At 40.2% G+C, this 27,905-nt stretch overlaps 2 protein-coding genes across 2 annotated transcripts in view; one reads left to right on the forward strand and one right to left on the reverse strand.

Moving 5' to 3' along the window:
- Window positions 1-27,905, forward strand: part of TG (thyroglobulin) — a 286,547-nt gene that overhangs the window by 182,850 nt on the left and 75,792 nt on the right. The gene's annotated exons all lie outside the window — the stretch shown is intronic.
- Window positions 361-27,334, reverse strand: SLA (Src like adaptor). Its single transcript, XM_049765589.1, has 7 exons — window positions 27,169-27,334; window positions 16,055-16,154; window positions 14,988-15,074; window positions 10,268-10,371; window positions 7,860-7,991; window positions 1,949-2,081; window positions 361-853 (listed from the first exon to the last, which is right to left on the reverse strand). Exons 1-7 carry the CDS (start codon window positions 27,332-27,334, stop codon window positions 637-639), a joined length of 939 nt encoding a protein of 312 aa, XP_049621546.1. The 3' UTR covers window positions 361-636.

The following is a 27,905-nucleotide window of genomic DNA, read 5'->3' on the forward strand; positions in this document are numbered from 1 at the left end:
CCTTGCTTCCTGAAGAATGAAGGCATTCCAACTTTTGCCATGGGTCCTGGGTGTGAACAAGTCAAAAGAATAATATACTGAGTCATAGATACTAAAGAAAGTTTCTGTTTAGTGTCAACAAGCTCCCTTGAAAGGGAAGAAAGCCTACCAGAGAGTATTCTCTTCATGCTCTGACTAGAAGAGCTCAATGAAGAGCACTAATTTCCAATTCCAGACCTCTATGAGGCCCCAGTTTCGGCCCCTGAATCCTGGGCTTTTCTCATTTAGAATTTCTCTTGGATGACCCCAGAGTGTGATCTCTTTTATGGATTGTTGAAGAATGCACCTTGTGCACTTTCTTGTAAGAGCAGGTTGCACTTTCTTACCATCAAGAAAAGATTCACATACACAGAGACCTTCTGAAAAAGTCAACATGGTGTAGCTTCCCAGTCCTGATCAGATGCCAGGAAGATTGAGTTCCCTGAGCCATGATGTGGGTAGAGAAGATACAAATTCAAGGCTCCATGTGACTTCTCATGGCTGCTAGAAGACATGAGACTGGCCAGAACTAGGAAAGCGTGGCTCTCTTGGTGACCCCATGGGGCAGTTCGAGCCTCCACTTCTCTTCATGGGTGCCTACCACAGCTCCAGTCTTGGCTAGTCCTCGAAGTATGGCGGGGAGAATAAGGTACTTTTTCTCTTGTTTCCACTGTACATTAAAGAGACACTTTTCTTCTTGCGATCAAAAGAGCTACTGTCCTCACTGGTCAGGGAGAGGTATGAGGCGATGCTTTCTCTGAGTCCATAACTGAAAAGAGACTCATCCACACCAAGGGGGTTGTCTGCTCCTTCCTGGTCCGATTGCTCCCGGAGTCTGTGAATGGCACCAATGGAAGCGGGGAGGCAGAAAATGGAGACATGGAAGAGAAGAACATAAAAGGGGAGAAGATGAGAAAATAGGGCAGTTAGTATTTCTTTCTTCTTCCTCTTTGCTTTTTACATTTGTGGCTAGTAAGTGATCTGAGAAATGAACTCAACCATTTCATTATAGGGCTGAAAATTCCAACTATAAATTAAATTATAATGGGCATTTCGTGGTGGGGCATAGTGCTCCTTGCAGATGGACCCACTCTTGACAATTGCAACCAAATTGACTGATGGTCTTATGCTAGGGCTTGAGAATGCATTACTGTCCAGATTCCATGGTGCTGGAATTAAGTACCCAGCCCATCCTCCAGGACAGCAACCTGAAACTCTTTGGGGGAACTATGTATAACAAGGCTGGAATTGGAATCAAATACTGTTCACTAATTGCTTTGTTATCTCCCCAGTTCTAGCTATCTCTCTATAACCGCTCCAAAGAAGAGTATTTTTATTCCTTTCCCAGGAGTTCTGATATCTTATGCTTTTGAACTTTGCCTGGAATGATAACTTGATAGAAGAACCCACCCATCCACTCATATAAATACTTCTTCAGAGATAATAGCTAGCCACCAACGAAAGCAAAATATTTTTCATCCTCTAAGAAAAACAATGTCAGTTTAGGATTTTGCTGGCTTTGTAGCTTCTGAGTGTGGGTTGAGTTTGAAATATTACATTGATGTAGGATTTATTTGTTTGTTCCTCTCGGGGATCTAAGAATTACGAAAGGGGTACCTTACAGCCAATAAGTAGACTGAGAGCATGCAGTGTGGACTTAGGGCATAGCTGCATATCTGGAGGGCTGAGGTTCTTAATGAGGAGCTTCTGGGCCCATGCCACATAGGTGTACTCGGAACATCCTGCTAACCCTGTCATTTCTGGGAACTGTGGGATATGGGTCTACCTGCTTGGGTGCCTATCTCCATATTTCATCAGGGACAGCTGTAACTGAGTAGTTTTGTAGTAGGCCACACTAGTTTTGAATTTAGATATATGCAGAATGCAACACACACACACACACACACACACACACACACACGTGCCCTACCTGCGCGCCCTCCTCCAGTCGAATGTTTTCTGGCGCAAGGTGACAGGCGAGTTGGGAGCCATCTGAGCAGGTGTGGCTGTGCTCTGAGTGAGGCAGGGTGTGGTTAACACGCAGCAGAGGCCATCGGCCACCTCTGAGGAGAGAAACAAAGACTGATAGTGATACCTGGAATGACACAGTCAAAGTAGGGGAGCAGGGCACAAAGGACTTTTCATCACAGTTTCTTTGTTCACATTGAGAAACTGAGGCTAAATTGAAGGGGATGTGACGACGCTGAGAATCCTATGTCCAGTTGCCTATGAAAGGTTAACTTTCCCTGTGTATACCACCTGTTATGAACAGGAAATAGAGAGAAGTCAGAGTCAAAAATCTACAAATGCTGATAGTTCTGGCCTGGCCCTTCTCTGAGCCTGTACTTTTCCACTGCAGAATGAGAGGACTGAATTAACGATAGAGAATTTCTGTAAGTCTCATGTGCTGCAGGCAGCCCAGCCTCAATGGTTTCATGCTAAGACATGGTTGCATACACTTCTTGGGTGAGATGCATTATGCTAGGGATTAGAAGGTTTGTGGATGGTATCTAGTACAGTGCAAGGGTATTATTTGATAAAAGAAGCTAAAAGTAAGAATTGAGAACGGGAAGGAAGGGGAAGGAAAGGAGAGAATGGTTGAAAGAAAGGCAGCAACAAAATGATGAAGATGAGCAGTGTCATAAACCAGATAAAGAGGCAAAAGAGAAAATGCATGAATAAGAAGTTGATGAACAATACCTCTTCTCTACTGTAGACAATGCTATACAAAGAGGGAGATGTAAATAAGACATTCTCCTTTTAGCTAGAATGGAATCTGAGCTCCTACGCACTCCAGCTTTTTAGGAACACAAAAACAGAGGCCCTATATTTTCCTACCTTTCCTGGCCCTTCCCATACTGAGCAAGATTTTGTTCAACCTATAATCTGGACATTCTTGGAGATGGGTAAAAATTAGCATGATCTTTTACATGTAGGAGCCCACGGTAATTCTCAGCTCTCAGGAGGAAAAAAAGAGGCTAAGAATGAGGTTGTTTTGGCCTCCTCCTATATTTCTACCCCCAGCCCATCCAGCATCAACTTTTACACCTCTTGAGCCCTCACCTCCAGTTGTATTGAGGGAGATTGCTCAGAAAGTTCTTGTCAAAGAAGACACAAATGGAACTGTTGAAATAATCCTCTGGCGTTCTCGTGTTGTTGGCCAGCAATGCTTCACTTCATGGCATTCCATCTAATTTTCTCAATGAACTCCAATGTCCACCCACATTGACTCTGCACTGAGAAATGAGTGGGCTGACCAAGAGGTGGAGGGAACATAACCGGAAGTAAATAGGAAATAATTAGATTTGAAATGGAAAGGACTTCCCGAGTTGGGAATTGAGAGAACCCAAGGCTTATGTCAAGAGTTAAGAAATCATCAGCAGTGGTAGGGCAGCTAGGCGAGGGGAGGGAAAGTCTTTTCTACAAAGGCTAACACTGACACTAAAAATATGTTTTTTGGTATAGAGAAAGAGCTAACATTTATCAGCAGTAAAGCTGAACTAAATGCTTAAGTGCCAGTTGTGAAGAGTCTCTATAACTGTATTCATTATTATTTTAAGAAAACTAAGGATTCTGGGACCCAGTTCCAGCATAAAGTCCAAGAAATGTGATTCATATCCTTCTCAGTGCCTCAGATGTCACTCATTCCCAAAGTCACTCATTATCTCTGAAAGAGAAAAGAGAAGTTCCACATTGCCTGGAGGGTCCAGACATGCTCTTCTACTTCACACAAACCTATACAACTTTCTTGAAATTTCACTTTACACCGTTATTTAATCAGAATTCTAGGCTTAAGGGTACCACTTTTCCACCCCACTGCTTTCCTGGTCATCTTAGGATACATTTATGACTTATCCTCCATGTTCTTTCAATGAACACCACACATCAGTTGCTTAATGCCAATGGTTCATATCTTTGTCAATCCTAACAATCATCTTATTAGACATTAGAGGCTTATTGGAGGCATGAAATCTTTATTATTATTTATTTCACCTTAAAATATAACATTTTATTTCATTATTATTTTTTTTCGATTTTTGGGTCAGACCTGGCAGCACTCCAGGGTTACTCCTGGCTCTGCACTCAGAAGTCGCTCCTGGGAGGCTCAGGTGACCATATGGGATGCTGGGATTTGAATCACTGTCCTTCTGCATGCAGGGCAAATGCCCTACCTCCATGCTATCTCTCTATCCCCCTCATTATTTATTTATATATTGATCATAGTTTATATACAACTATTCCAATAGTGCTAACTTTTATTAATTTGATATATGAAGTTATTGTAGCTCTTCTACCATAAAAGTGCCAAAAGCCTTTTTCACTATCCACTTCTTCCTCTTCTCCATATCCTTGTTTTGTTTTACCATATACCACAGACAAGTGAAATCATTGAGTATTATTGTTCTCCTCCCTCTGACTTACTTAACATGATTTCTTCATTTTATTCAAGTTGTAACAAACTTCAATATTTCATTCTGGTCTATTTATAAAATCATGTATATATAAAATAGTTTTATTATTAATTTTTCATTGGAAATTTTGTGGGTTTTTTTTCAAAACCTGGCTATAGTACTTACTGTTATTGCCTCAATGAATGTATCTGTGCAGATATATTTAGAAATTAATATATTTGTGTTTTGTGGTAGATACAAAAAATGGGCCACTGGGTTTTAATTAAGCACTATTCTTACTCTTTCAAGATGTTTCCCATGACAAAGGATATGGGTTCATAATTTGGAGCAGTAAAAGAATCATTAATAAATGATGTTGGGGAAACTGGGTAGTCACTTAGAAACAAAAAAGAATGAAAGGAAGGAAGGGAGGGAAGGATGGAGAAAGATAAAAGCTAAAAAAGAAAGGAAAAAAGTAAAAAAGAAAGAAAAAGGAGAAAGAAGCAAGAAAGAAAGAAAGAAAGAAAGAGAGAGAGAGAGAGAGAGAGAGAGAGAGAGAGAGAGAGAGAGAGAGAGAGAGAGAGAGAGAAAGAAAGAAAGAGGGGCCGGGCGGTGGCGCTGGAGGTAAGGTGCCTGCCTTACCTGCGCTAGCCTAGGAGACGGACCGCGGTTCGATCCCCCGGTGTCCCATATGGTCCCCCAAGCCAGGAGCGACTTCTGAGCGCATAGCCAGGAGTAACCCCTGAGCGTTACCGGGTGTGGCCCAAAAAAAAAAAAAAAAAAAAAAAAAAAAGAAAGAAAGAAAGAGAGAAAGAAAGAAAGAAAAAGAAAGTAGAAAGAAAGAAAGAAAGTAAGAAAGAGAAAGAAAGAAAGAAAGAAAGAAAGAAAGAAGAAAGAAAGAAAGAAAGAAAGAAAGAAAGAAAAAGAAAGAGAAATAGAATGAAAGAATCAAAGAAAGAAGTAAAGAAAGAAAAAGAAAGAAAAAAGAAAGAAATAAAGAAGAAAGAAAGAAGAAAGAAAAAGAAAGAAAAAGAAGAAACTTGGTTCATATCTACTTTACACAAAAATTAAGTGGATTCACCTCATTTTAGAAATTAAGAAACTGAGACCAAGATGTGTTTGACAAATAATTTAAATTTATCTAAGGAAATTGAATGAATCACCCTAAAATCTACAAAAGACTTTTGTTCTAATCTCTTTGTTCATTATTTTCTCTGATTCTATTCAATAAGAAAAAATTTAGTAGGAGTCAAAGTTGGCCATTTGTTGCCATATTGGGATCCCCAGAGGTACAGAATCATTTCAGGGTTGTCTTCAACTACCAACAGAGGTAAAATGATGGCAATAATATTTATTGATGGAAGTGATTAAGGGAAAATTGTTAGTCTGCACTGGAACAGGTTTTTGGTGTATTCTGAGCCCAGAACTCTCATGAAATTACAGTTCATAAATTCTTTGCTGGGACAGAATATTTTCATGTTTGTTTTTACTAAATCAAAGCTATGGTCTCTATATATTTCATGTGGTTGTTACTAAAAGTCAAATCCCACAGCCAACCTTAATCATAATCTGTGAGATGTTGACTGTTTCCAGGTCTCTCTTCCTCTTTCATTTTTAGTTAAACTAAGCTTTCAGGTAGCATAGAATTTTATTTCTGTTATTATTTACTTCACATCTTCCATGTGTCATACTGTGATCAACAGATTTCATGAACTATCATGACTAATCACTATTACAACCATCTTTGAAAAGAATGTTTCCACAAAGAGTGGTGAATGCAGTTAAAGAAATAACTGCACTAACAACTATCATGCAAAAGTAGTGAGTGAGAGAAATAAAATGTCTGTCTAGAATGCAGGTAGGAGGTAGGGGAGAAGGGAGATGGTGAGCTTTAGTGGTGGGAAGGTTGCAATGGTGAATGGGGGGGTGTTCTTTTTTTATAACTGAAACGCAACTATAAACATTTTTGTAATCATGGTGCTTAATAAATATAGTATAAATAAAATATTGAAATTAATTAATAAAAAAAGAAAAGAATGTTCTTTGTCCTATAGTAACTAGAGAATAGGGTTCTATTACAGTCTCTTAGCACAACACATGACCCGAGCCCAGGTCCTAGCTGTGACCTGTTTCCCCTAAGCATATATACCTCCTTTGTGGCCTACATTTCTCACGTTACTACATATGATAAATAAGGCTTTCGTAATAGCATCTGTTTCTTTGAAATATTCTTTAAGTTCCCATATTCCAAGAAAGCATTCCAAGAAAGAGAGGATTGTAAGGTGAATCCCGGAGAAGACTAACAAAGTGAAAGCAATCTATTTTCTTTGCCTCATATACAGAAGGGAAGAAAGAGAAGCAGTCTTAAAAATAGCAGCCAATCCCTAAAGTTATTGGGCAAACCCTACATCTACATTAGGTAGGTAAGTTACTTACTTAAGGACTTCCTATGCACTAACCCAGAGAATCTTCACAACATCCCTTGATGGGAACATTTCAGAGCAAAGAAATAAGGCCCATAAATGTTCACCATCAACACAAGGTTGACCTGAAGAATGGTATATGTACTGCTGAAGCAAGCATAAGATTGACCAGAAGAATTGGGATAGGAAGTCAGAGATTCCATTTTTATCTTTAGTCACGCAGGCAAGTTTGTTATTATTATTCTCACTTGTCCTGATTTGGCATTCAGACCTTTCATACCCTAACACACATTACACCTCTGATCCTGTACTCTTCTACTTTTACCTTTCTCTAAACCTACATTGGGCTTACACCACCTTAGAAAATGTTTCCTGATCCATGAGATGAAAGAAAATTTCACTGAAATCCAACTACAATCATATTTGTAATCAAGGTGTTTAAATAAATATATTAAAAAAGAAAGAAAATATTTCAAATATCAAAAGCTGGCTGGGGAACAAAGACTTCTATGTAGTTAGCTAGGTTACAAAGGCACAATGTCTGGATTTCTGGAGAGAGAAATTCCTAATATACAAAAGAGCAGAGAAGACAATTAATCCATCCTGCCAGGTTTTATTTTATCCAAAAGGTGATTTCCTCTTGGTACCAAGGACTGACAAATATTTGAACCAGTAGGAAAAAGGTAAGCGCCATTTCAAAGCAAAGTTGCAGAGGTCTTCAGTTGTCTGGTCCACTTAGAGAAATGAAGATGATCAATGGCTATGAATCTAGGGATACTCGGGTTGGTTGACTATAGGCAGAGAGATGATAAAGTCAGCATTAGTTGCATTTTGTTTTCTTGGGCAGCATCTACAGACTGTTTTAGCCTGGTCTTTTCAGTCTAAATGAACAAGAAAAGAGCCCTGCTGAAGGGATGATGGACAGAGAGCGAACTACCTGAGGCGTGAGTGACCCTAGAATGAGGGTTCTACAGGGCAGTAAGAAAAAGTGGCTTGTTTGTTCACCTCCTTGGGGAGTGTTCCTTACCAGAATAGTGGTTCACCAGGTCCTCCAAACACTGGAAAGTGAGCCTCGGGGAAATGTAATACCAGTTGTTGGGCAGACGGAAGATGCGATAGTGCTTCACCTGTCGATGTCTCACTGAGAGTGAATAAAAACCTATGGGAATAAAAAACTATCATCAATATCCCACATGACTCTGGAGCGCCTGGCTCAAAGGTATGCCACCAACAACCAACACAGAGAGATTTCCAAGCTTTTTGGGACAACTGGGATACCCAATAGGCATGCTTGGTCTCTGAAAAGCAGAACCCTGAACCAATTTGCTTTGACTCATGGATGACCCTACGAGGACCATGGGAGAATGTTGGCTATGCAGTCCTGTTACATTTACATATCCACCAACAGGTTTTTAGGTACCTTGACTCAGTCTTAGCTTTGTGAAATTCCTTTAGGATACGCCCCTTTAATGGGTTCTTAGATCAAGCTAAATGGTTTAAGATGGAGGGCACCCTATAGACTCAACATCTGTGGTCGTTCTGAGTGTTTTCTGTCCCTACTGCCACCATGTCACACAATTTTGGGGATCATTCAGTTATGTCACCATTTCCTGATGATACCATGACTAATACCATTAAATATATGCTTAGCTTAATAATACCATTACTTATTAATACCATTAAATATATGCTTAGCTTTTTCAGAAATTTAGAGAAAAATAAAGTGGAAACTAAGATAGCTTTCTGGGTTTTCCTAAGAAACATGTCATTTATTTTAAATACAATAATGGTTCAGTCCTGGGTTATTAGGAAGATAGATCCTGGGGCTAGTGTGTTTGCCATTCTGAACCTCAATTTTATTATATGAAAAGTGAGAGTATCAGGCTTGAATCATTGCTCTGTCTTCTTGATTTTTAAAGGGAAAATACTCAGGAGATGATGAGAAAAAATTGAGGTCTTTGCCCTCTCTCCTGGGCAGCAGGCTAAAACATTTCCAAGTAATCTCTCCATTAACTACCAGAAAGTCTCTTGAAGGTATTTACACTAAATATTTTGGGAGGTTATGGGGAAACAGAAGATTAGAGCCTCTTGCAGAAGGTCCCTAAGGTTCTTTTGATGAGCATCCTGAGTTTTCCCCAGGCATGCCTTCTGAGTTAATACAATCTGCATCTTATGGTCTTCTGGTAACAACAGTGAGGATGAAAGTTTGAGATCAGTAGGAAAGGTTGAAATTTATCAGAACTTTGCATACCCAAGAGAGCAAAACCTGAAATGCCCATCATGGTGTTTGCTTGGCCACAGGTCTGTCTGACAACATCTTTGTTTTTACATCAGCCCTACTACCTAAACCTGGGTTTTAGACTCAACTTCCTGGCCATGCCAACTTAGAGATATGTCTGAGTTTCAATATTCAGGATAGGAAGAAATTTGATCTTCAATCTGACTTTTCTCTTAAGAGAAAAACTGATTTTGGTTTGATAAGAATTAGAGACACTATTTCCCTAGTGATGTCTGGCTCATAAAAGGTATATAGAAAATAGACTCAGAAATCATATTCTCTTTTTCTTTCAGGGAGTGTACCAGAAACAGGCCAGGAAGTTAAAGGGACCTTATATATCTTAAAAGCTATTACTTATCTGGAAAAGTTCTGGTTGTTATGTGTGGGTTTTTTTCCCCTGAAAATAAAAGAACTGAAGAAATCTCAGAACTGGTGCTAAGTATATTCCTTTTGAGGATCCCATGATGTCATATATGCAGCTGAGGCTTCAAAAGAGGCCATGAATTAGTGAGCCACCATGCAGAAACTAGAGTGGGAGATGCCTACTCTGAACCCCTGCCAATGAACTCTGCTATTTCCTGTTCACTGAGTAACTAAACACACAGCATGAAAGGAAACTGAAACAATATACATGACAAGGAGTATGTTAGTGTATGCCTCTGCCTCTCCTGACTTTCTCTGTCTTATTTCATCAAACTGAAATCCTAGTCTTTTGGTAGTAAGAATATTGCAAATATCATACTGTCTGAATTTTGCCACAAATTTCTAAGGCAGGGCTTTTCTTTGCATTTTACACATGAGAACATTGAGTTCAAAGAAATATAAGATAAGTTCCAGTGCCAGAGCTCAAGAGCATAAGTTGCGCCATGTCTAAAGGTCATGGTGCTGCTCTGGATGCTCCTGGCTTCACTCTTGGCTCTCAGTTGGAGATTTTTCAGCAGAAAACAGTGACTCTGATCTGGGCCAGAGCCCAGTGGCTGACCATCTCCTCAATCTGTTTCTAGATCCCTGGTTATGATGGGGCCTCTGTGGTGGCTTATGGGCTGACCCACGTTGTTGGGTTGATTTGTATGCATGTGGAAGAAGAGTCTGGAGTCTGTTGGGAACAAATCTGCTTGCCTGACTCAAGCAGAGAAAGAGGAGCCCAGATTGCTCACCTTTCTTTGTCTCACTCTCTCTGATCATGAAGGAACCCATCTTGGTGTCCGGCAGCTGTAGCAGCTCCTCAGCTTTGTCTCTGCCCAACCCTTCAAACAGCCAGCTGGGAAGTAGAAAGACAGTCATCAGGATCCAAATCATACCAAAGAGAATTAGAGAAGCAGAAAATAAGACTATATTCCAGTTGATAGAAAATTAGGGGGGGGTGTTAAAAAGGAGAACTGTCAATTATTTTGTGCATTCCTTCATTCAGTCATTCTTTTAAGATTCCAATATAATCCATGCAGATCTACTGCATGCTATGTGTGAAAAATAAGGACACACACTTGCATCTTTTATAACCCATTACTCAAGTGCTACTGAAATGTTTCTGCTTTGCATTTTATAATATATGTACATTCTAAAATGTGATAAGGTTCCTGTTAGGTACTTTGTCTTGTGTCTGTCTTCCTGATGCAGGCCTCTTTCACTGTGTCTTTGTATCTGTGCCCAGGTTATTGAGTTTGGTATTGATCTGTGAAGAAGGGACACAGGGAAGAAGGTGCATAAATTCATCATTTTTAAAAGCCCTACTTTGTATGCCTATTGTTCTTGTCTTCTCTTTCCTAACATAGTTTAAACACAGTTGTCATGTTGTATGCGATAACGTATGTTTTATGCATCTATTCCTTTTAATAACATTGAAAAAAAAAGTAGTGAAACCATTTAGCATAGGGTAGTTTTTGAATGAAGTACTGCCCTGCCACAGAAGAGCTGTCAATTTTGAAGACACGTTAGAGAGAAGCTCTGTAACTAAAACCATCCTTCCTAGGTGGAAAGGTCCTCATTCCTCTTCATAGTAGGCCTATGTCAGCATAGAAGGAAATGCTTTGCTAGCAGTCAGCTACTAAATGCTGGAAAGCAACTGAACATTCCCTTTTAAGTCTCTGTATTTCAGTGAAGGGAGCCTGGATTTTAATTCACATGATAATGTGATCGCTTAATTTAAATGTGAATGCTGCTTTCTGTGTGCCTTGGTGAATATAAATACTTGGTGAACATGAATACAGTCGTGAATATGAGTACTGTGTGTAATGGTGAATACAAATACTTTACTACTTCACTTGCTTAGATATTCACCATCGCACACAGGCAGGTTTCTTGCAATGGTCAGGCATGCACCAGGAGTGAGAGGTCCCATGCCTTGGTTTCCAGTCATTTATTTTAAAAACAGTTTTTAAAATTTATTTAAACACTGTGGTTAACAAGGTTGTTTATAATGCAGTATTATTTTCCCCCACAGTTCTTATTTTCTTCTTTGTCGTCTTCTTTTCTTCCTTCTTTTTCTTCTTCCTTTTTCTTTTTCTTCTTCATCTTTCATCTTCTTCCTTCTTTTTTTTTTTTTTTTGGTTTTTGGTTTTTGGGTCACACCTGGCTGTCTGCTCAGAAATAGCTCCTGGCAGGCACGGGGGACCATATGGAACACCGGGATTTGAACCAACCACCTTTGGTCCTGGATCGACTGCTTGCAAGGCAAACGCCGCTGTGCTATCTCTCCGAGCCCTTCTTCTTCCTTCTTCTTCATATTCTTCTTTTCTTCTTCCTTCATCTTCTTTTTTTCTTCCTTCTTTTTCTTCTTCCCTTTCTTCTTGTTCCTTCTTTTTCTTTATTCTTCTTCATTTTCTTTCTTCTTTTCTTCTTCTTCCATCATCTTCTTTTCTTCTTCCTTCTTCTTCCTTCTTCATCTTTTCTTCTTCCTCCTTTTTCTTCTACTTCCTTCTTCGTCTTTTCTTCTCTTTTCTTCTTCCTTCTTTTCTTCTTCTTCCTTCTTTTCTTCTTCCTTCTTTTCTTCTTCTTCCTTCATCTTTTCTTCTTCCTTCATCTTTTCTTCTTCCTTCTTTTCTTCTTGTTCCTTCTTCTTCATCTTCTTCCTTCTTTTCTTCTTCCTTCATCTTCTTTTCTTCTTCCTTCTTCCTTATTCATCTTTTTTCTTCTTTCTTTTTCTTTTTCCTTCTTTTCTTCTTCCTCCTTTTTCTTCTTCCTTCTTTTCTTCTTCTTCCTTCTTTGTCTTCTCTTCTTCTTTTCTTCTTCCTTCTTCTTCTTCCTTCTTTTTCCTTCTTTTCTTCTTCTTCTTCTTCTTCTTCTTCTTCTTCTTCTTCTTCTTCTTCTTCTTCTTCTTCTTCTCCTTCTTCTTCCCTCTCTTCCATTGTATTTTTTTTACCTTTTAGACACTGTGTTTTGCAATATTGTTATGTGGGGGTATCATGCATATCACTTTTGTTCCTTTCAGCACCCAGTTCTTGTCCAGAGTCATCATTGTCATAGTGATCCCCTCTCTGCCCTAAGTGCACTCCCCAGATACTTGAGGCAAGCTTCCTACCAGGAACTGGTCCTTTGGGCACTTCTCTATTGTCTCTGGATATTATCACCATGTTATCTTTTTTTTATATTCCAAAGTGAGTGTGATCATTCTGTCTGTCCTTCTCCCTCTGATTCATTTCACTTAGCAGAGTACTCTCCATATTCATCCATGTATAAGCAAATTTAATGACTTTCATTTTTCCTAACAGCTGTGTATTATTCCCAGGACTTGTACTGCTGGGTCATACGGAAGCTCCATTTCTAGTTTTATTGAGAAATGTTTATATTGTTTTTCACAAAAGGCTCTCCCAATCAATATTCTCATCCGCATTGACTGAAAGTCCCTCTTTCTCCTATTTGCCCTAGCTCTGATTGTTCCCGTTCTTTTTTTTTTTATGAATACCAGTCTCTGTAGAATGAGGTGATAACTCAGTATGGTGATTTACATCTCCCTGATGATGAATGATGTGGAGCTTTTATTCATGTGCCTTTTTACCATCTGTATTTCTTCTCTGTTTATTTCTTTTTCCCATTTTTTGGTTGGCACTAGATATGTTTTGTTTAACTCTACCAGAGACTTATATATCTTAGACATTAACCCCTTATAAGAATGGCTATTTGGTGGCTAATTTTTCCCATTTCATGGACAATCTTTCAAGCATGCTTTTCTGGTTAAGATTTTGGTCATGACATATTAGGTCAAAATTTCTTTATTTCTGCACAACATTCATGTCATATTAATTTAGCATATGTTACAATTATTCTTGTTTTAAATCCCTTACATGAAAACCCACTTAAAAATGAAAGGAATAAAAAATGAAAGGAATAATAATGGTCATATGTGATTACTCATTACAAGCCACATGCCATATTTGGAAACTGAATCTTGATCCTCATGTCAATACCTTAAGTCAAGTCGTTTCATCTCTTTCTCACTGGCAAGTTATTTGTCAGAGTGAATAAGCAACCTGTCCAATTCAGTTTGTGCTACAAGTGACAATGTTAGCTTAGAGTTCACTTTCTTCTGAACTTCCCATTTTATCAGCACTATTTATCCCATTTTGTCATCTTTACTTCTCTCCCAATGCTATAGTGAGAGAATTGTTATTCATTTAATATTTCTATGCTGCAAGTTCCTTAGAGTTGTGACTTCTTATTCCACTGGTTACTTAATACCCCCAAAGCTGTAGCATCCAGTAGCACAATTTCAACATGGAGATATTGTTAGATCTTTGCTAGAGGAATGAGTGGATTGAATACACACAGCTAACTTAGAAGAGTTGCAAATTTCTTCTCTTTTTCAGAACCTAATTCTCGCAGCCTCTAAAGCCCTTCTTTCCTCACCATCATAACTGCAAATACAGATATTTCTGGTATTTATTATATTGGATAGTCACTATTAAAATTGGTTATATTGCAACTCAGTTGCGAGTATTGAAATATCCAGGCATCTCTGAGTTCAAGTGTGCAAAATTCTTCTCAAGTATACAGAGGTTATTTATGGATCCCTTTAAATAAAAAAAAATGGCTCTCTACCTCTCTCCCTTTCTTTATGTCTTCCTTTATTTTTTTAATAAAGATCTGACCTTGATCATGTGACAAATAAGTAAACTGTGGCTCATTGGTATTTTTCATGTCAGGTAACTTGCGTGGGATTTTAGGGTCTGAGCCACACATACCTAGACCAGGAGCACTGGTCTTTAGTGATGGAGCTGCGAAATCACAGGACAAATCAATGTGCTTGCTTTCTAAAAGCAGTGGCAAGATATTTCAGTCTTCTCTTTTTTGATTGACTGCTTTGTGTTTTAACTTGAGCATGTAAGCATTTGGGGAATGCTGGATAGTATGTGTCTAAAATATAACTTTTATATGGTCAGAATTTACAGTAGTGGCCAGAATTATTTCCAAATTCACCTGTATATTATTCCATATCATTCTTCAAACAGCCCTATTTAGTCAGATTAATTATTATTTTATTTATTAATTATGAATTAATTTAGTCAGATTGTTATGTACTATTTTCCCTATTATTCTATGTTCTGCTATCTCTTTGGCAAATGATGCATCGAATGCTGACTTTTTACCCATAAGCTGCATTCTTTGATGACAGTGCCTGGAAGTTCAGTGCTCTTGACCAGAAACACCACGTTGTTGAAAGATTCAGCTCTCTTCATTATACTGATTGAGAAACCAAGTGTAGGGTGGGAAAAGGATTGACTGAAGATTTCCTCTTCCTTCTGCATGGAGCTGACGGTAGAAGTGACCCTCTTGAACTAATGACTTCCTGTCCACCATGCTGTATTGGAGACTTCAAAGCTAACCAGAAGGCACTAATATGAATAGCATGCATTACGGAGGTTCCTTGAGGAATGTACTCACCCATGGTAAACTCTGGCTACACATATTCCAGGGATATAATTCTCTCGACCAGTGCTAAGAGAAATGGCTTTCCACCAGCCCCCTTCACTGTGAAAACAAGAACAGAGAGGATAAACAGATTAAAGGAGCAAAAGGATACATGAATTAACAGAGTGATTACATCTAACTCAGGGTAAATTGGAACACCTTTTGGTTAAGACATATCATTATTAGTTAGTGACTCATTTATTTCTACAGGAAGATTTTGTTTTAAAGTTTATCTCCCTCTGACCATTTCAAAGGGAGTTGGATATTTTTACACAGGTAGGAGATCACAGCTGATATTTTCTGTTTCACAATACAAAATTTTTAAACTTAAATGTTTACTACCTAATTGATACACCGTCAAATAATCAAATACTTGCCTATGTTGGCATCACTAAGTATGAAAATAAAAAAATAGACCCTTCCCATTTATTCCCTAAAGTTTATTTGGAATGATATAGATATAATAGTATTAAGTCAGTGATTTCTAAATAAGTATCAAAAGTATGTTCAAATCACTTGAGTTTGGGAGTCTGAGCAATAAGTCAGTGGGCAGGGCATTTGCCTTGCATATGGCTGAACCTGTTTATTCATTAGCACCCCATATGATTCGCTGAGCACTGCCAGGATTCATTCCCTGAGCACCACAAGGTGTGGCCCCAAACCAAAACAAAACAAATGTACCTTGTGTCCTTCTCAAGTCTGCCCTGAGACATCTATCATCCCTGTAAGACTGGTGGGAGAAGACATACCCAGAAGAAATCAATGTAAAGACAGAAAAAGGTCTCGTTATCTATACAATTTGAATCATATCCAGTAGGCAAGAGGAAGCCACTGAAAAGTTTCAACCCCAGTGGTGTTAAGGAGAACGAAGAATTAGGTGTGAAGTGTGGACCAAATTTCTCCTCTCATCCTAGATCCAGGGCCCATGTGCAGTTAGAGAGCTAGAATGAAATCTCATAAACCATCACCCCAGGAAGGAGCTTTCTTTGGCAGGGCAGGACGGTGGTAATATGTAAAAATAGTTTGAACAACTGACTCACTCCGAAAGTACACGTAGTTTCTCCCCTCGACGGAATATTGGGGGGCTGATATCAGGAGATGGGTAATCATTCAGCACAGCGAGGAAGTCACTTTCCAGTCCTGGGGAGGCAAAGTGGAAGGATACAGTTATTCACAAGAAGCTAAAGGCAGCTCTTGGAGCAAGAGTGCAAAAGGCAGTCATTTTCCCCCACCCTCCATCACTCCTTGGGGAATATCACCTGGAGGTACCAAACCAGCTGTGAAGCAGCCTTTGACCACTGGGCTTCCTTATTTAGAGTAAGTGCTTGGGGGCCAGGTGTCTTAGTGTTAAACAAAGTCTCATTCCTAAGAGTCCTTGTAGTACTTTCCGTAACAAAAGTAGGTGGTATCAACATGGCTTCTGTTCACTTGACTCAGAAAACCCTACAAAATAGGTCTCATGAAACTGTCTATGCCATAAAGTGTATGGATATGTGAAAGCCACCAAAATTCTGAAGCACTCCCCAGAAGTTACTTCGGTGTTGCTGAGGGGACCTTGGGAGGTTACATTGCAAGAGCTGATTGGTTATAAAGGGGAAGTTGATAGGTTACACTAGGGCAGTTAGTAGACTCTAGTAGAGCATTGGTAAGTCACAAGAAGGAAATTAGTAGGGGAAATGGTAGGTTGCAATGTTATATATGTGCAGACCAAACAGTAGTGCCAAAGACAAGGTTGGAAGCCCAGAAAGTGTGCTGACCATAAAGACTTAGAATTAGAATCTCTGTCCATTAATAGGTCCAGGTGAAACAAACCTCAAGGTGCTGAGCAGAACTTATAGGGTTCCTAATCGACTAGGCCCTCCATAAACTTTCTCTGCTACAGTTAGGTAATTCTGATCATGTTAGGATTTGAGTTGACACCCATGTCAGTTCTGAGAGTCAAAGTCCACCTCTGATAATGAAAGGCACAAAAGGGAGTTTATTTGGTTAGCAAAGGTCTGAGCCTCATCCAACTAAGGGAGTCCTGGTAAGGACCCCGGGTCAAATCTTCAAGCGCTTTATATAGAAATCACAAGCAATAGCAGTACAATCGTTTCATTGAATAGATGTCTTAATTACTCACTTATTTTTCTGGCTCAACTCTGGTTGTCTAGGGATACTCTGATTCAAACCTTGGCTGTCAAGAGTTACTCTGATTCAAATTTGGGTTATTAAGGGGACCCTTTTCAGACAGAACATTCTAAGCTCATTCAACTCCTAGTTTCTTTTTCTTGGAGGGCACCTACTTTGGCTTTATTTCTGCGTTAACTCTGTCTCAGGAAGAACTACTTCACTGGGGTAAATGATTGAACCTAGGGGGCCTTAGTTCTTACAATCACACAGGCTCAAATTGTTCCTAAACCAGAAAAACATATCCCAGAGAAACCTGAAGAAACAAACCTTAAAGTTGAGTAACAAATGAACATAATGGCAAATAAAAGCAAATAACAGCAACAAAGAGCTATGAACTGGCCACTAATCTTGCTTTAGAGTGTTTTCATAGGTTTATTGACTCCTGTCATCTAGGGAAATATCTTAGCAGGCCCACAAGGATAACAGCCCAGTTTTGTTTTCATTTGGGAGGAGTGTGATGGACATACCCTATGTACTCAGGGATAGTCCCTGACAGTGCTAGAAGGTCATATATAATGCTGGAGATTTAACTGGAATCAGCTGTATCTAGGCAAGTGCCTTAACCCCTGTACTATCTCTCTACCCCCATCTTTATATTGATATGTTATTTTTATTTTCCCCCTCCATACCCCCTGATTGTTGTTATTGTTGAGATGACTAGAGGTCTTATGCAGGCTTTTTTATGGTGCTTGCATGTGTCATTGAAATACTTCTCCGAGGTTTCCACTCTAACTGTGGTGTTGGGCCACATTCATGTTATAGAACTCCATGGTTGTTCACATCCTTTTTCAGTTGTGACATTCACACATAGGTATTTGCTAGGGGCTGCACACATCTGGCAGCAGTGCACTTGAGATTCTTGGGACAGTTCTAGGCAGCAGTTTGAGGTACCATTCTTGATGCGTGTAGGCAGCACGCATGATAAAAGTCATGGTCTCATGCTTGCAAGTCAAGCGTTTTGCCATTGAACCATTCCAGGTCTCAATAGCCCAATCTTTGAAGTGAGAACAACATTCTAAGGTCCTAATTAGAGGAGATAAGATGAGATGAGATAAGATATAGATGTGTGAACATCTTATATTTTCTAATATCCTATATTTCCACAGTTTCATATATCTCTCTGAGTCATATGGGTTCCACCCCTTGAACATGGGGCATAGAGGGAGAAGACTAGGGGTTCATAGGACCTACAAACATTAACTCTTATGCTTAACAATGTAATTTTTTCCTGGTAGAATGTAAAGAAGCATGTTGGGTAATTATTGAATAAAGGTTGAGGAAGGTACAGAAAAGTTACTTTTCATCATGTGCATATTGAAAGCAATTCTATTGAAATTTTGGAGGGAAAACATGCTCTTTGGCTCAAGTGAGTGCTGCTTACTGCAATAACTACAATAAAACTATGAGAATTCGTGGATTTTCCTTTTTTCACCAAGCAAAGGCCTATTTCACAACCTTCAAAACTTAGAGGTTAAGGCATTAGAGACAATAAATGGTGAGCAACTTTGTAAGGACATAATGTATCTCATATGTTGGCAAATGCAATAATCATTATGCTGTTTATTATTTCATCTGATGTTTGGGTATCCTAACACAAAAGTCTAGGAAAACAAGTGTTATTCATTCAATAATTTTCTACTGAGTTCCCTAGGCCTAGTAAGCATAGCAAATAAAGCAAACCCCATGTTCTTGCTCTGATGAACTCACAGTCTATAGAATATTTAAATAAGCATGGACAATATAATATCCTTTGTGTGAATAATGTTGGCCATTCTCTGCTTCCTTCACTTCAGGAAAATTTGAAGACATCCTAGCATGTATGCTTAACAGGCTTGATGGCTAATGGATATCACTTTTTAGGTTTCAGACAGTCTCAGACTAAAATGAGTAGAGTCTCCCTCTGAGTTCTAATACTAAGACTGGGTGGGTCCAGAATTGGTGGGCTGTAAAGATTATGTAAAAGATTATGTAAATGTTCATTTTCATAAAAAAGAGTGAAATGGCAAATGCTAAATTGGGGACTGGCCCTAGGAAAGTGCTGTGCCTTCACTGAGTTCATACTGCTAGAAACAGCTGCTAGAGAAACAAATCCTGATTTGGGGACGACTTTACCCTTTGCCCTCCATTCCTCCTTTTCTGGATCCTGATTTTTCAGATGAGGAAAGGGTTTCAATGCCCCACCATGATGTTAAACTGGACAAAAGACCTGGATATGAAGACTCTTTATTAGCATAGTCTGCAGAAGTAGAAACCTATTTCAGGAGTATGCTGGGTCTGTCTATATGTCTCAATTTGTCATCTCTTTTAATTCTCAGAACCAATGAACAATCTGTTCTCTCTGTCTAGACCACACATGAACTCTCTATTCTATAATGTCCTCTTTGTCCAGTCCAATTGTTACAGAAGGGACAAGGTTCTCATGTTTTCCCCTGGACTTCCTGCTCCTCCTTTCTAGGTCTGAAAAAATTTTTTTCTTTGGATTGAGTAAGTTGCTACTTACTGAGTGATTAACTGAGGAATATAGAAGATCAAGATCCATATTGCTGGCTCAAGGCAGGATCATTGAACAGAAGTAAACAGGAGTCCCTGTGCTACGAGGGAACCTTCCATATGCTGTATTTATAAAGTGAATCAAAGCCATTATCAATGTCATTCTTTTGTGAGAGCTAAGTTTTTTTTTATCTGTGACAATAATGGAGTCTCTAGCTGGGTTTTGTGTCTACTGAAGGTTGGGGGCTTTGATCTCTGATTCAAGATTAAAACTGAGAAGTGGGTGGGTAGGAAAAATATAATAAAACAGAAGTCTAACAAGGGCCTTTAATGTTAAAAACAACCACAAAGAGAACAACAACACAGAAACAGTTCCACTTTAAAAACCATCATTTCATTTGGATAAGAAAAGTTATGGGATTGGAAGCTTTCAATTTCACAAAAATATGAACTTCCTATGGGGGGTTTTATAATAAATATGCCTTTATAGCTCTAACACTGAAATGTTACTTAGAAAATATTGTACTAGGAACTTTTTGTTTAAAGATAATAAGTAACAATAGAGTATTTCTGGGCAAAATATTTCAGGCCCATTTATCTTATTTATCAACCAAGGGGGAAAAAGTTAATGGGAATTAGAAGTTAATGGGAATAACTGAAGTTTGATGAGTGCTCTTGTGAAGAAGATGGCTATCCATACAAGTTCCAGAGAAGGTGCCTAATGGAAGTTTCTCTAAGTTTTGATCCCTATTTTCAATTAAAAGCAGGGAAGGAAATACATTTGTTCATGAAACTCAAACTTATTACTGGATTGCTCCTGGGACCACCTAGTACTTAATTCAAATAGAAGGTTTGAGTAAAATCAGATAAATAAGTGGCAGGAAAGAGGATTACTGAGGAATTCAAGGGGAATATTGTTGATATAAAATATGGGAGTAAATAGAATGAAGAAATTAGTGTAAGGCATGAATGGTGAAACCCAAAGATAATTTTTAGAAGAGAGAACATGCTTTGAAATTTTTCAGATTAGATTGAAATTTCCCTCTTTACTGCTTAATAGCTCTGCAATTTGGGAGAGATTTATTTTAACTACTCTGAGTTGATTTCTTTATGTATAAATATGAAAACTATCAAAATGTGTCTACTATGGATGGTTAGGTTTCATGGTACAGCATAGGTACCTGCCATCCCAGGTGGAATATCATATTTTTTGTAGCATGGGGTTATATTTCCTTAACCTAATTTCAATAAAAACTTTTGAAAACAACATTTGAAGCAAAAAAAAATTGAAAATATTTTCTAAAAGCAAACTTCATTTGGTGAGAACAGAAAATGAAATTTAAAAGAACAACTATTTGGTAGTAAATACAAGTCAGGTTGAATACATAGAAAAGTGGGTCAGTTTGAACAAAATGTACAAAAATATCAAACAGGAAATGACTCGAAAAAGGAAGAAGATGCAAGCAGAACTAACTTAGCTACAAATATGACTTAGTCAATAGAGGACAGGTCACCTTTGGTTACCATAGTATTTTTTAGAGCTGCTTTACCACTTCTTTTAAAAGACTAAAACACTTTCAGTGCACCCCCTTTATAATTATTTATCACCCACAGTAAACAGATTTCATTTGAAGAAGAAGAAACAGACTTGGAGTTGTATTGTTAATGTGCAGGGGAGAATATGATGATTCCCAAGTCATGGTCACAAGAATGAGACAGAAGGCCCTTTGATAGCTCTCAGTAACTGGTCTCCACAGTTAGCACTTGGTCCTTGATAGGTAGGGACAGTCCCTGACTCAATATAGATTACATTATTGGCACAGACTGCTCAGTGCTGTTGGGTCAGGACTTAAACCATCCAGTGAGGTTTTCTTCTGTTTATGTGTTCTTAGAATTACATACTAAATGGGTAACTTCTTTATGTGTCAAAGCAGGGCCTAGTTTTAGAATCACACACATCAGGTGCTATAGACTACCTGGCAGAAAGTCTTCTGAGTTCTCTAAGTTACCATTAACCATGGTCATATCTATGGGTTTTTTGTTGTGGGCTTAAAAGCAAGACAGTGGTTCAGAAGCTTTTATATCTAAAGTCTTGATTTCTCCATTTGCTGGATGGGACAGATTGAGTCTAGGTATGGGAGCTCTTAGACGATAAGGAAAGATGAAATGACTTAGTAAAGAACATATCAAACCAGCTGTGGATTGTGTGTCTGGCTTCAAAATTAGGAAATCTGGCAGTTTAGACTCTGCTCTTGACACCTCTTTGTTCTGGTTATGGCTGAAAACCTCCTACATTACCACTTAAAATGTTTCTCTGCTTGTTAATTCACTTAAAAATCAATGCAGAATACTTGATCTCATAGTAAGCAAAATGAAACCAAAGAGTTTATGGTCAAGCTACAAATATATAACATAGGGGCCAGAGCGATAGCACAGTGGTAGGGAATTTGCCTTACACGTGGCTGACCCAGGACAGACCTCAGTTCGATTCCCTGGCATCCCATATAGTCCCCCAAGCCAGGAGTGATTTCTGAGTGCATAGCCAGGAGAAACCCTGAGCATCATTGGCTGTGGCTCCCCAAAAGACAAACAACAACAACAACAAAACAACATGTACTACAATTTAATTTTGATACTAATACACTTATAGGCTCCCCAGGCATAAAATAATCACATTCTACTAAAAAAACCTTTCCTTGTCTCTGCAGTGGGATGTTAAGACACAGATAGAAAATGAAGTGTGTTGTCATAGATATGATGCATGTTGCTATCTAAGGTCTCCTGACTCTGGCTATGTGTCATGGAGGCAAGTGACTCCCTCACTCTATAGAGTCCATGTCCCCTCTCAGAACCTGTGGGCTTCTTAAACATTTCTCCTCCCTAGACACATACTGTGGGAATATAGAACAGGTCCTAGGCCCAGGCCACTTTCATTAAGTCCCAGCTATTCCCTCTCTCCTTGTGAATTGAGTGATGTCAAGCCAGTAATAAGTGGACCTGGGTAGGTCCTGGTGCTAGTAGTAGAGTTAGTGTGAGAATGAGGTATTCCTGCATGAAAAGCCCTTTGAGCCATTCCTAGCTTACTCCAAGCACCAACTGACACTAAAACCAGAGATGCTAAGGGGGGCACTCTTACCTCTCCTTGGATGTTAGTTATGGTAAGGCCAGGACATCAAGTGAAGTTATAGATTGCAAGCTTTAGGGGATTTATCATTTTTGTAGGGGATTCTTAAAAAGGACCAAATTCTGATGAAAATATCTAGAACCTAGGGACCTACATCTTGTTTTATTCTTTCAGTAAGGTGAAGGAGGGCTCCTGGGCAGTGTTTAGGGTGCCCAAAGGCCATTCCTAGCAACTCTTGGCCAACTAAAACTGATAATGCAGTGCTGTTGGAATTCTGCTAGTTCTTGGCACTTGGAGACCATGAGGACTATACTCTCTGGTACTCCAGAAGCCATGAAATAACAGAGACTGTACTTAGAACTTGTACAAATTAGGCACAATTTAACCCCAAAAGCGATCTTTCAGCTCCTTAGAAACATGTATGTTAGTGACTTTCAGGGGATTTTTTTTTTGCCAGAGGTTGAGGATAGGTCACTGAAATGTAGTATTCATGTTTTTAAAGCTTCACTGCCTCCCCAATGTCTTGCACTTTCATCTCCAGTTTCCCACCCGCCCCTAGTTATTTCCACAGGGGCTTCACCCATGGTACTAGAAAAATTTGCCACCTCACATTATTTCCAATCTTCTGAAAGGCTTGAAGCAGCACTGTCTTCACTTTAACCACCTCTGGCAGTATGATCTCACTTTAGATCACGGTGATCAAGAGGGTAAAGAGATCACAGTTGTGCATCTGTATTCTCTCTTACACGTGGAAAAACATGATTTCCCCACCGCTCAGGAAATCCCTAGGTATTGTTCCGGGTTAGACTACACGTCTGGCACAACGTCGGAAATGGTTGAGACTTGTAGCAAAAATGAACTGTTTGGAGTGATAGGGAAACAAGATGTGGAATAACCTACTGTAGCACTGTAAGTTATTTCTGGAGGATGATCACTTAGATACAGCCTAATAACCCCAAATTGAGTTTCAAGAAAGGGATAGAGAGCTGAAGGCTCAAATTCAACTGAAGGCTCAAACACATGCCTTGCCCATTAAAGTCCCCAAGTTTGACCCTGAGCACCACTAAAAGTGTGTAGCTGTGGCTTTCCCTAGCATTGCTGAGCTGAGCCTCACCAGTGGCCTAACCCTCGAGACCTCTCAAACTCCATTGGATATGGCCCCAGTTAAAAATTGAAGGAATCACACTCACATTTATTAGTGTGGTTAGGGCTTCTTTGTATTGCTAAGAGGCAGACTAGTTCTGATCTCCTAAGAGTAGTTTCCTTTGGTAGAAAACAAGTCTAAGCTATTTTTGGCCCTAGAGTTTCCAGGCCATAATACTGTGGATTAGAGCTGAATTAAGGCTTTCAACCTCATCCTGAAACCTGCCTCTTTCCATCAGTTCTTTCTGCAAGCATGGGGTTTGAGGTATTCTTCTCTGGGATCTAGTCTAACCAGAACTGTTCTAGAAAACTATATCTAGGAAAAAAGAGTTGAGTGAAGTTAAATTCCTAGGTATTCAGAACTCTGATCATACCAAAATCTCCTAATATCTAAAAACAAATATTTTCTCCAAGTCTACCTTTTAACTTGGGGATCTGGGCTGAGCCACATACCCTAAGACTTAGGGCTTTCTGCCACTGGATTAAGGTAGGAGAAAGCCTTCAACCATGAATTCAATGCTCTCTCCTGGGTGTATGAGACTAACCTGAGTTAGCCTTGGAAGCCTAGTTGGTTTTGAGTTATTAAAATCCAAATGTTTCCCCTCTGCATTAGCACCAGGGGCTCTCTTTCTATAACATAAGAGAGAAGAGGAACTTGAGCGAGAACTTAAAGCAGGAAAATGTATTCGGGGTGGGGAGGTGGAAAAGTCAACCATCTGCGACTGATGTGGTGGCCTGGATCAAAAGAGGGTGCAACCTGGGGAAATCTCCTAGGTGGGTGGTTTGAGGAGTTCCCTCTACCAACTTTGTCAAGTTGTCCACTTGCCCACACAGTGGAAAAAGAAAGAAACTAATTTCATGAGAGTTTGCATTAGAAGATATAGACAAATGAGCAAGTGTGTAGAGGCCCATATTTTCATGGGGTTTGCTCAAGCATGATAACCCTTCCAACCTAGTGTGAGAGGTGGCATCAGAGCATGTGTGCTGAAAGTAAGAGATGGCCTGGCCCTTCCAGATCCATCTCACACACAGTAGTTGCCATGAGAACAGAACAGGGAAGCTGTGGAGAATAAATACCCAATGACAGTTGCCCAGTTGCCATGACACTTTCTCTAACTGTACCTACCTTGTTATAAGCTTTGTGCAGGGGACAAAGAGCCCAAGATGCATCGTTCACTCTAGTCATAACACAGAAACATTCACTGTCTCAGGAAACTTTTAACTTCTAACTTTCTCTACTTCTTCGTTTTGGGGCTACATGATATTTGGGGCTACTACTGGATCCGACCTCAGGGATTACTTCTGGTGATGCTTTGGAAATATCTTGATGTTGAGAATAAATCCAGAACCAGCCACATGCGAGGCAAGCACCTTAACCCCTGTTCTAGCTCTCCAGCCTTCTGATGTCTCCCCTTAAGTTTGGTGAATAAGTTGGTCATTGGACTAGAAAGCAGAAACTTACAAATTACTCCACGTCTAACTTCCATCAGGAGAAGGACAGTAGGGTCTCTGTGTTGTGTATGTAAATATTTTGGGGGATTACTATGTTGCTCACCCTAAACTGATTAGGTGATTGTGCCCTACCCTAGGGTGTGACCTGGCATTCTGCCCCCACCCTAGGGTAGGACCTGATTCTGCTTCCACCATTGGTTGGTATCTGATCCCACCATTGGGTGGTACCTGACTCTGGAGTATAAAAACAAGGGTCTATGGAAGTCCGGGGCTTTTGGCTGGCTGGAACTGAATCTGAGTCTTTGGACTTCAGTTTTGTCCATCCAAATAAAGCAAATATCTCCACGAGCCTGACTGTCTGCGAGCTGTTTACCTGCCATTTCACCTCAGAACCATGGGCTAGACAGGGTGGCAGACGCGTGCTCCGAGCTGGAAGAAAAAGGCCTCATTCTCCATCCCACCATCAGTCAACCTCTTCAGGGGCTGACTTGCTACACTCTGCACACTCACTTTGGGGCATCTAAACAGCCATGAGAGACTGCCTCAATAGGGTGACCCCCAGCTAAAAGCAGGGAGAAGGGCACCTCTTTTCAAGCCTCAGAAACCATGGGCTGAGGAGGCAGAGATCTAGCCCAATTGCTCTCCATCTGAGCTTCAGCTCTGCAGATGCTATGAGCTTTGTTCCATGTAAGGTACACAGGGGGTATGGGGAACCAGTAACGTCATCCTTGGCAGGAGAGAGAGCCATGCCCTGACTACTGTCACAGAATGTGAGAATAGAAGTGCCTCCTGGGGCCGTAGTGGTGGTGCAAGTGGTAAGGTGTCTGCCTTGCTGGTGGTTCAATTCCTTATGGTCTCCCAAGCCAGGAGCGATTTCTGAGCGCATAGCCAGGAGTAACCCCTGAGCATCACCGGGTGTGGCCCCAAAACAAACAAACCAAAAAAAGGGGTGCCTCCATGTCCCGTGAGAATCATCCTAGGAATATGGAAAATTTTCCTGACCCCTTGACTATACCCTCCCATCCTCAGACCACCACAGTACGACCACAATATCAGGAGTTTGAATAGAGGTGAGACATCAGAAGCAAAGAGCATACCCTAAGTCTGAGTAAAGGAGATTTAGACATATCCATTATCTCTACTTGCTCATGTCGTCACTCTAGGCTCTGGTGTGTTGCCCAAATATTTAATAAAGAGTTCAACCCAACTAGTTTCTGGGCAAAGCTTTCACCATCACAAATTAGTTTGTCACAGCACACCTTCTCCCTAGAATTCCTGCCCCCACACCCTGTGATTCCCCCAAAGGGACCAGGATTTCCTGGTTTTCAGAAGACTGGACAGTTAGTGACAAGTTATACCCAAAATTACCTAGGATCACCTCCTATCATGACCCCATGTGGGCCTGAGCCCAGGTTTCAGAATCAGGTTGCAAATCTGATCCTACCAAGTGTCATTGACACAAATCCCACTTCCTTTGTGGGCCCCAGTTTCTATCACTCTTAAAAAATAAAGAAATGGAATCAATTACTCTCAAAAGTCATCAAATGTACCAACTACCCAGCACCATTTTGTGCTGCTAAATCTTCCAACCTTTCACTACGAACATGGTAAGAGCAAATCCAGTGAAGAGACACAGCGAATGAACTTTGTATGCCCACTTCTCCCCAGTTGTCAGCAAGGACCAGCTTTTCCCTCCCCTGAACCACAGCACTCAATCTTCACCCTGAATTCATAGAAGAGAGTTCAACATCACACTCAAGAAGCCAGACTTACCACTTGGGCCAGACAGAGGCCTCTCGGGAGGAGCCTGCGCGGATCTCATGCTGTTCCCCATCTCTCTCTCTCCCCGGACTCGAAGCCTCTGGCACAGGAGACAGGCAGGGAGAGCCAACCAGGCGCTGAACCCTCTGGGTGGCGAGTGACCTAGTTTAGAGAACATTGTGAATCATTGTTCTATTGGGACAGCAAGTGTCTTGAAAGGAGGTGTTTGGGGTGAAGGTTGGTAACATTCGTGTTGCTTCTGGTTCTTTTATCAAGGGAGCTGCACAGCAGAAACCACAGAGAGGGAAGTTGCTCACAAATGCTGTTGGTGGCGAAAGTTTCCATTCTTCCACACCCCAGCTGAGAACACCCTGTCCTGATGTGTTTGTGTGAGGGGTTGAGAAGTGTCTTGGAGGGGGTGTTGGTAGCAGCCTCTGTGAACCCTGATCCTCAACCCCCATGTGCCAGAAGTCGAGAGCACGTAAAGCTCAGGAGCTCTGGGGATTGTCTGGCAGTGGGGAAGAGAAGGCTGGTTGGGTTTCAAGTTTTCTGCAGCTGTTTATTTATCAATGTGCACACACAATGTGAGAGGAGAAACTGAGCTTTGCTTCAAGTGGTAGGACAGCCCTGAACTTCTCACACACTTCTCAGATGTTACTTCTAGTGACTGTCTTTGCATCTTTCCCCTTCAAGAAGAAGCAAACTGAGTGTCCCTGACAGAAAAGACTTGCATGAGGTGACAGTGAAGG

The sequence above is a fragment of the Suncus etruscus genome, chromosome 19 (assembly GCF_024139225.1).
Source record: "Suncus etruscus isolate mSunEtr1 chromosome 19, mSunEtr1.pri.cur, whole genome shotgun sequence".
NCBI lineage: Eukaryota > Metazoa > Chordata > Mammalia > Eulipotyphla > Soricidae > Suncus > Suncus etruscus.

Excerpts from the sequence above, each read along its gene's own strand:
- SLA (XM_049765589.1), bottom strand. The coding sequence starts at position 27,334 with ATGTTCTCTAAACTAGGTCACTCGCCACCCAGAGGGTTCAGCGCCTGG. Across the intron at positions 10,372-14,987 it reads GTAGCCAGAGTTTACCATGG|CTGGCTGTTTGAAGGGTTGG; the intron begins GTGAGTACATTC and ends TCTACTTCCCAG. Across the intron at positions 2,082-7,859 it reads CCTGGTGAACCACTATTCTG|AGGTGGCCGATGGCCTCTGC; the intron begins GTAAGGAACACT and ends TTCTCTCCTCAG.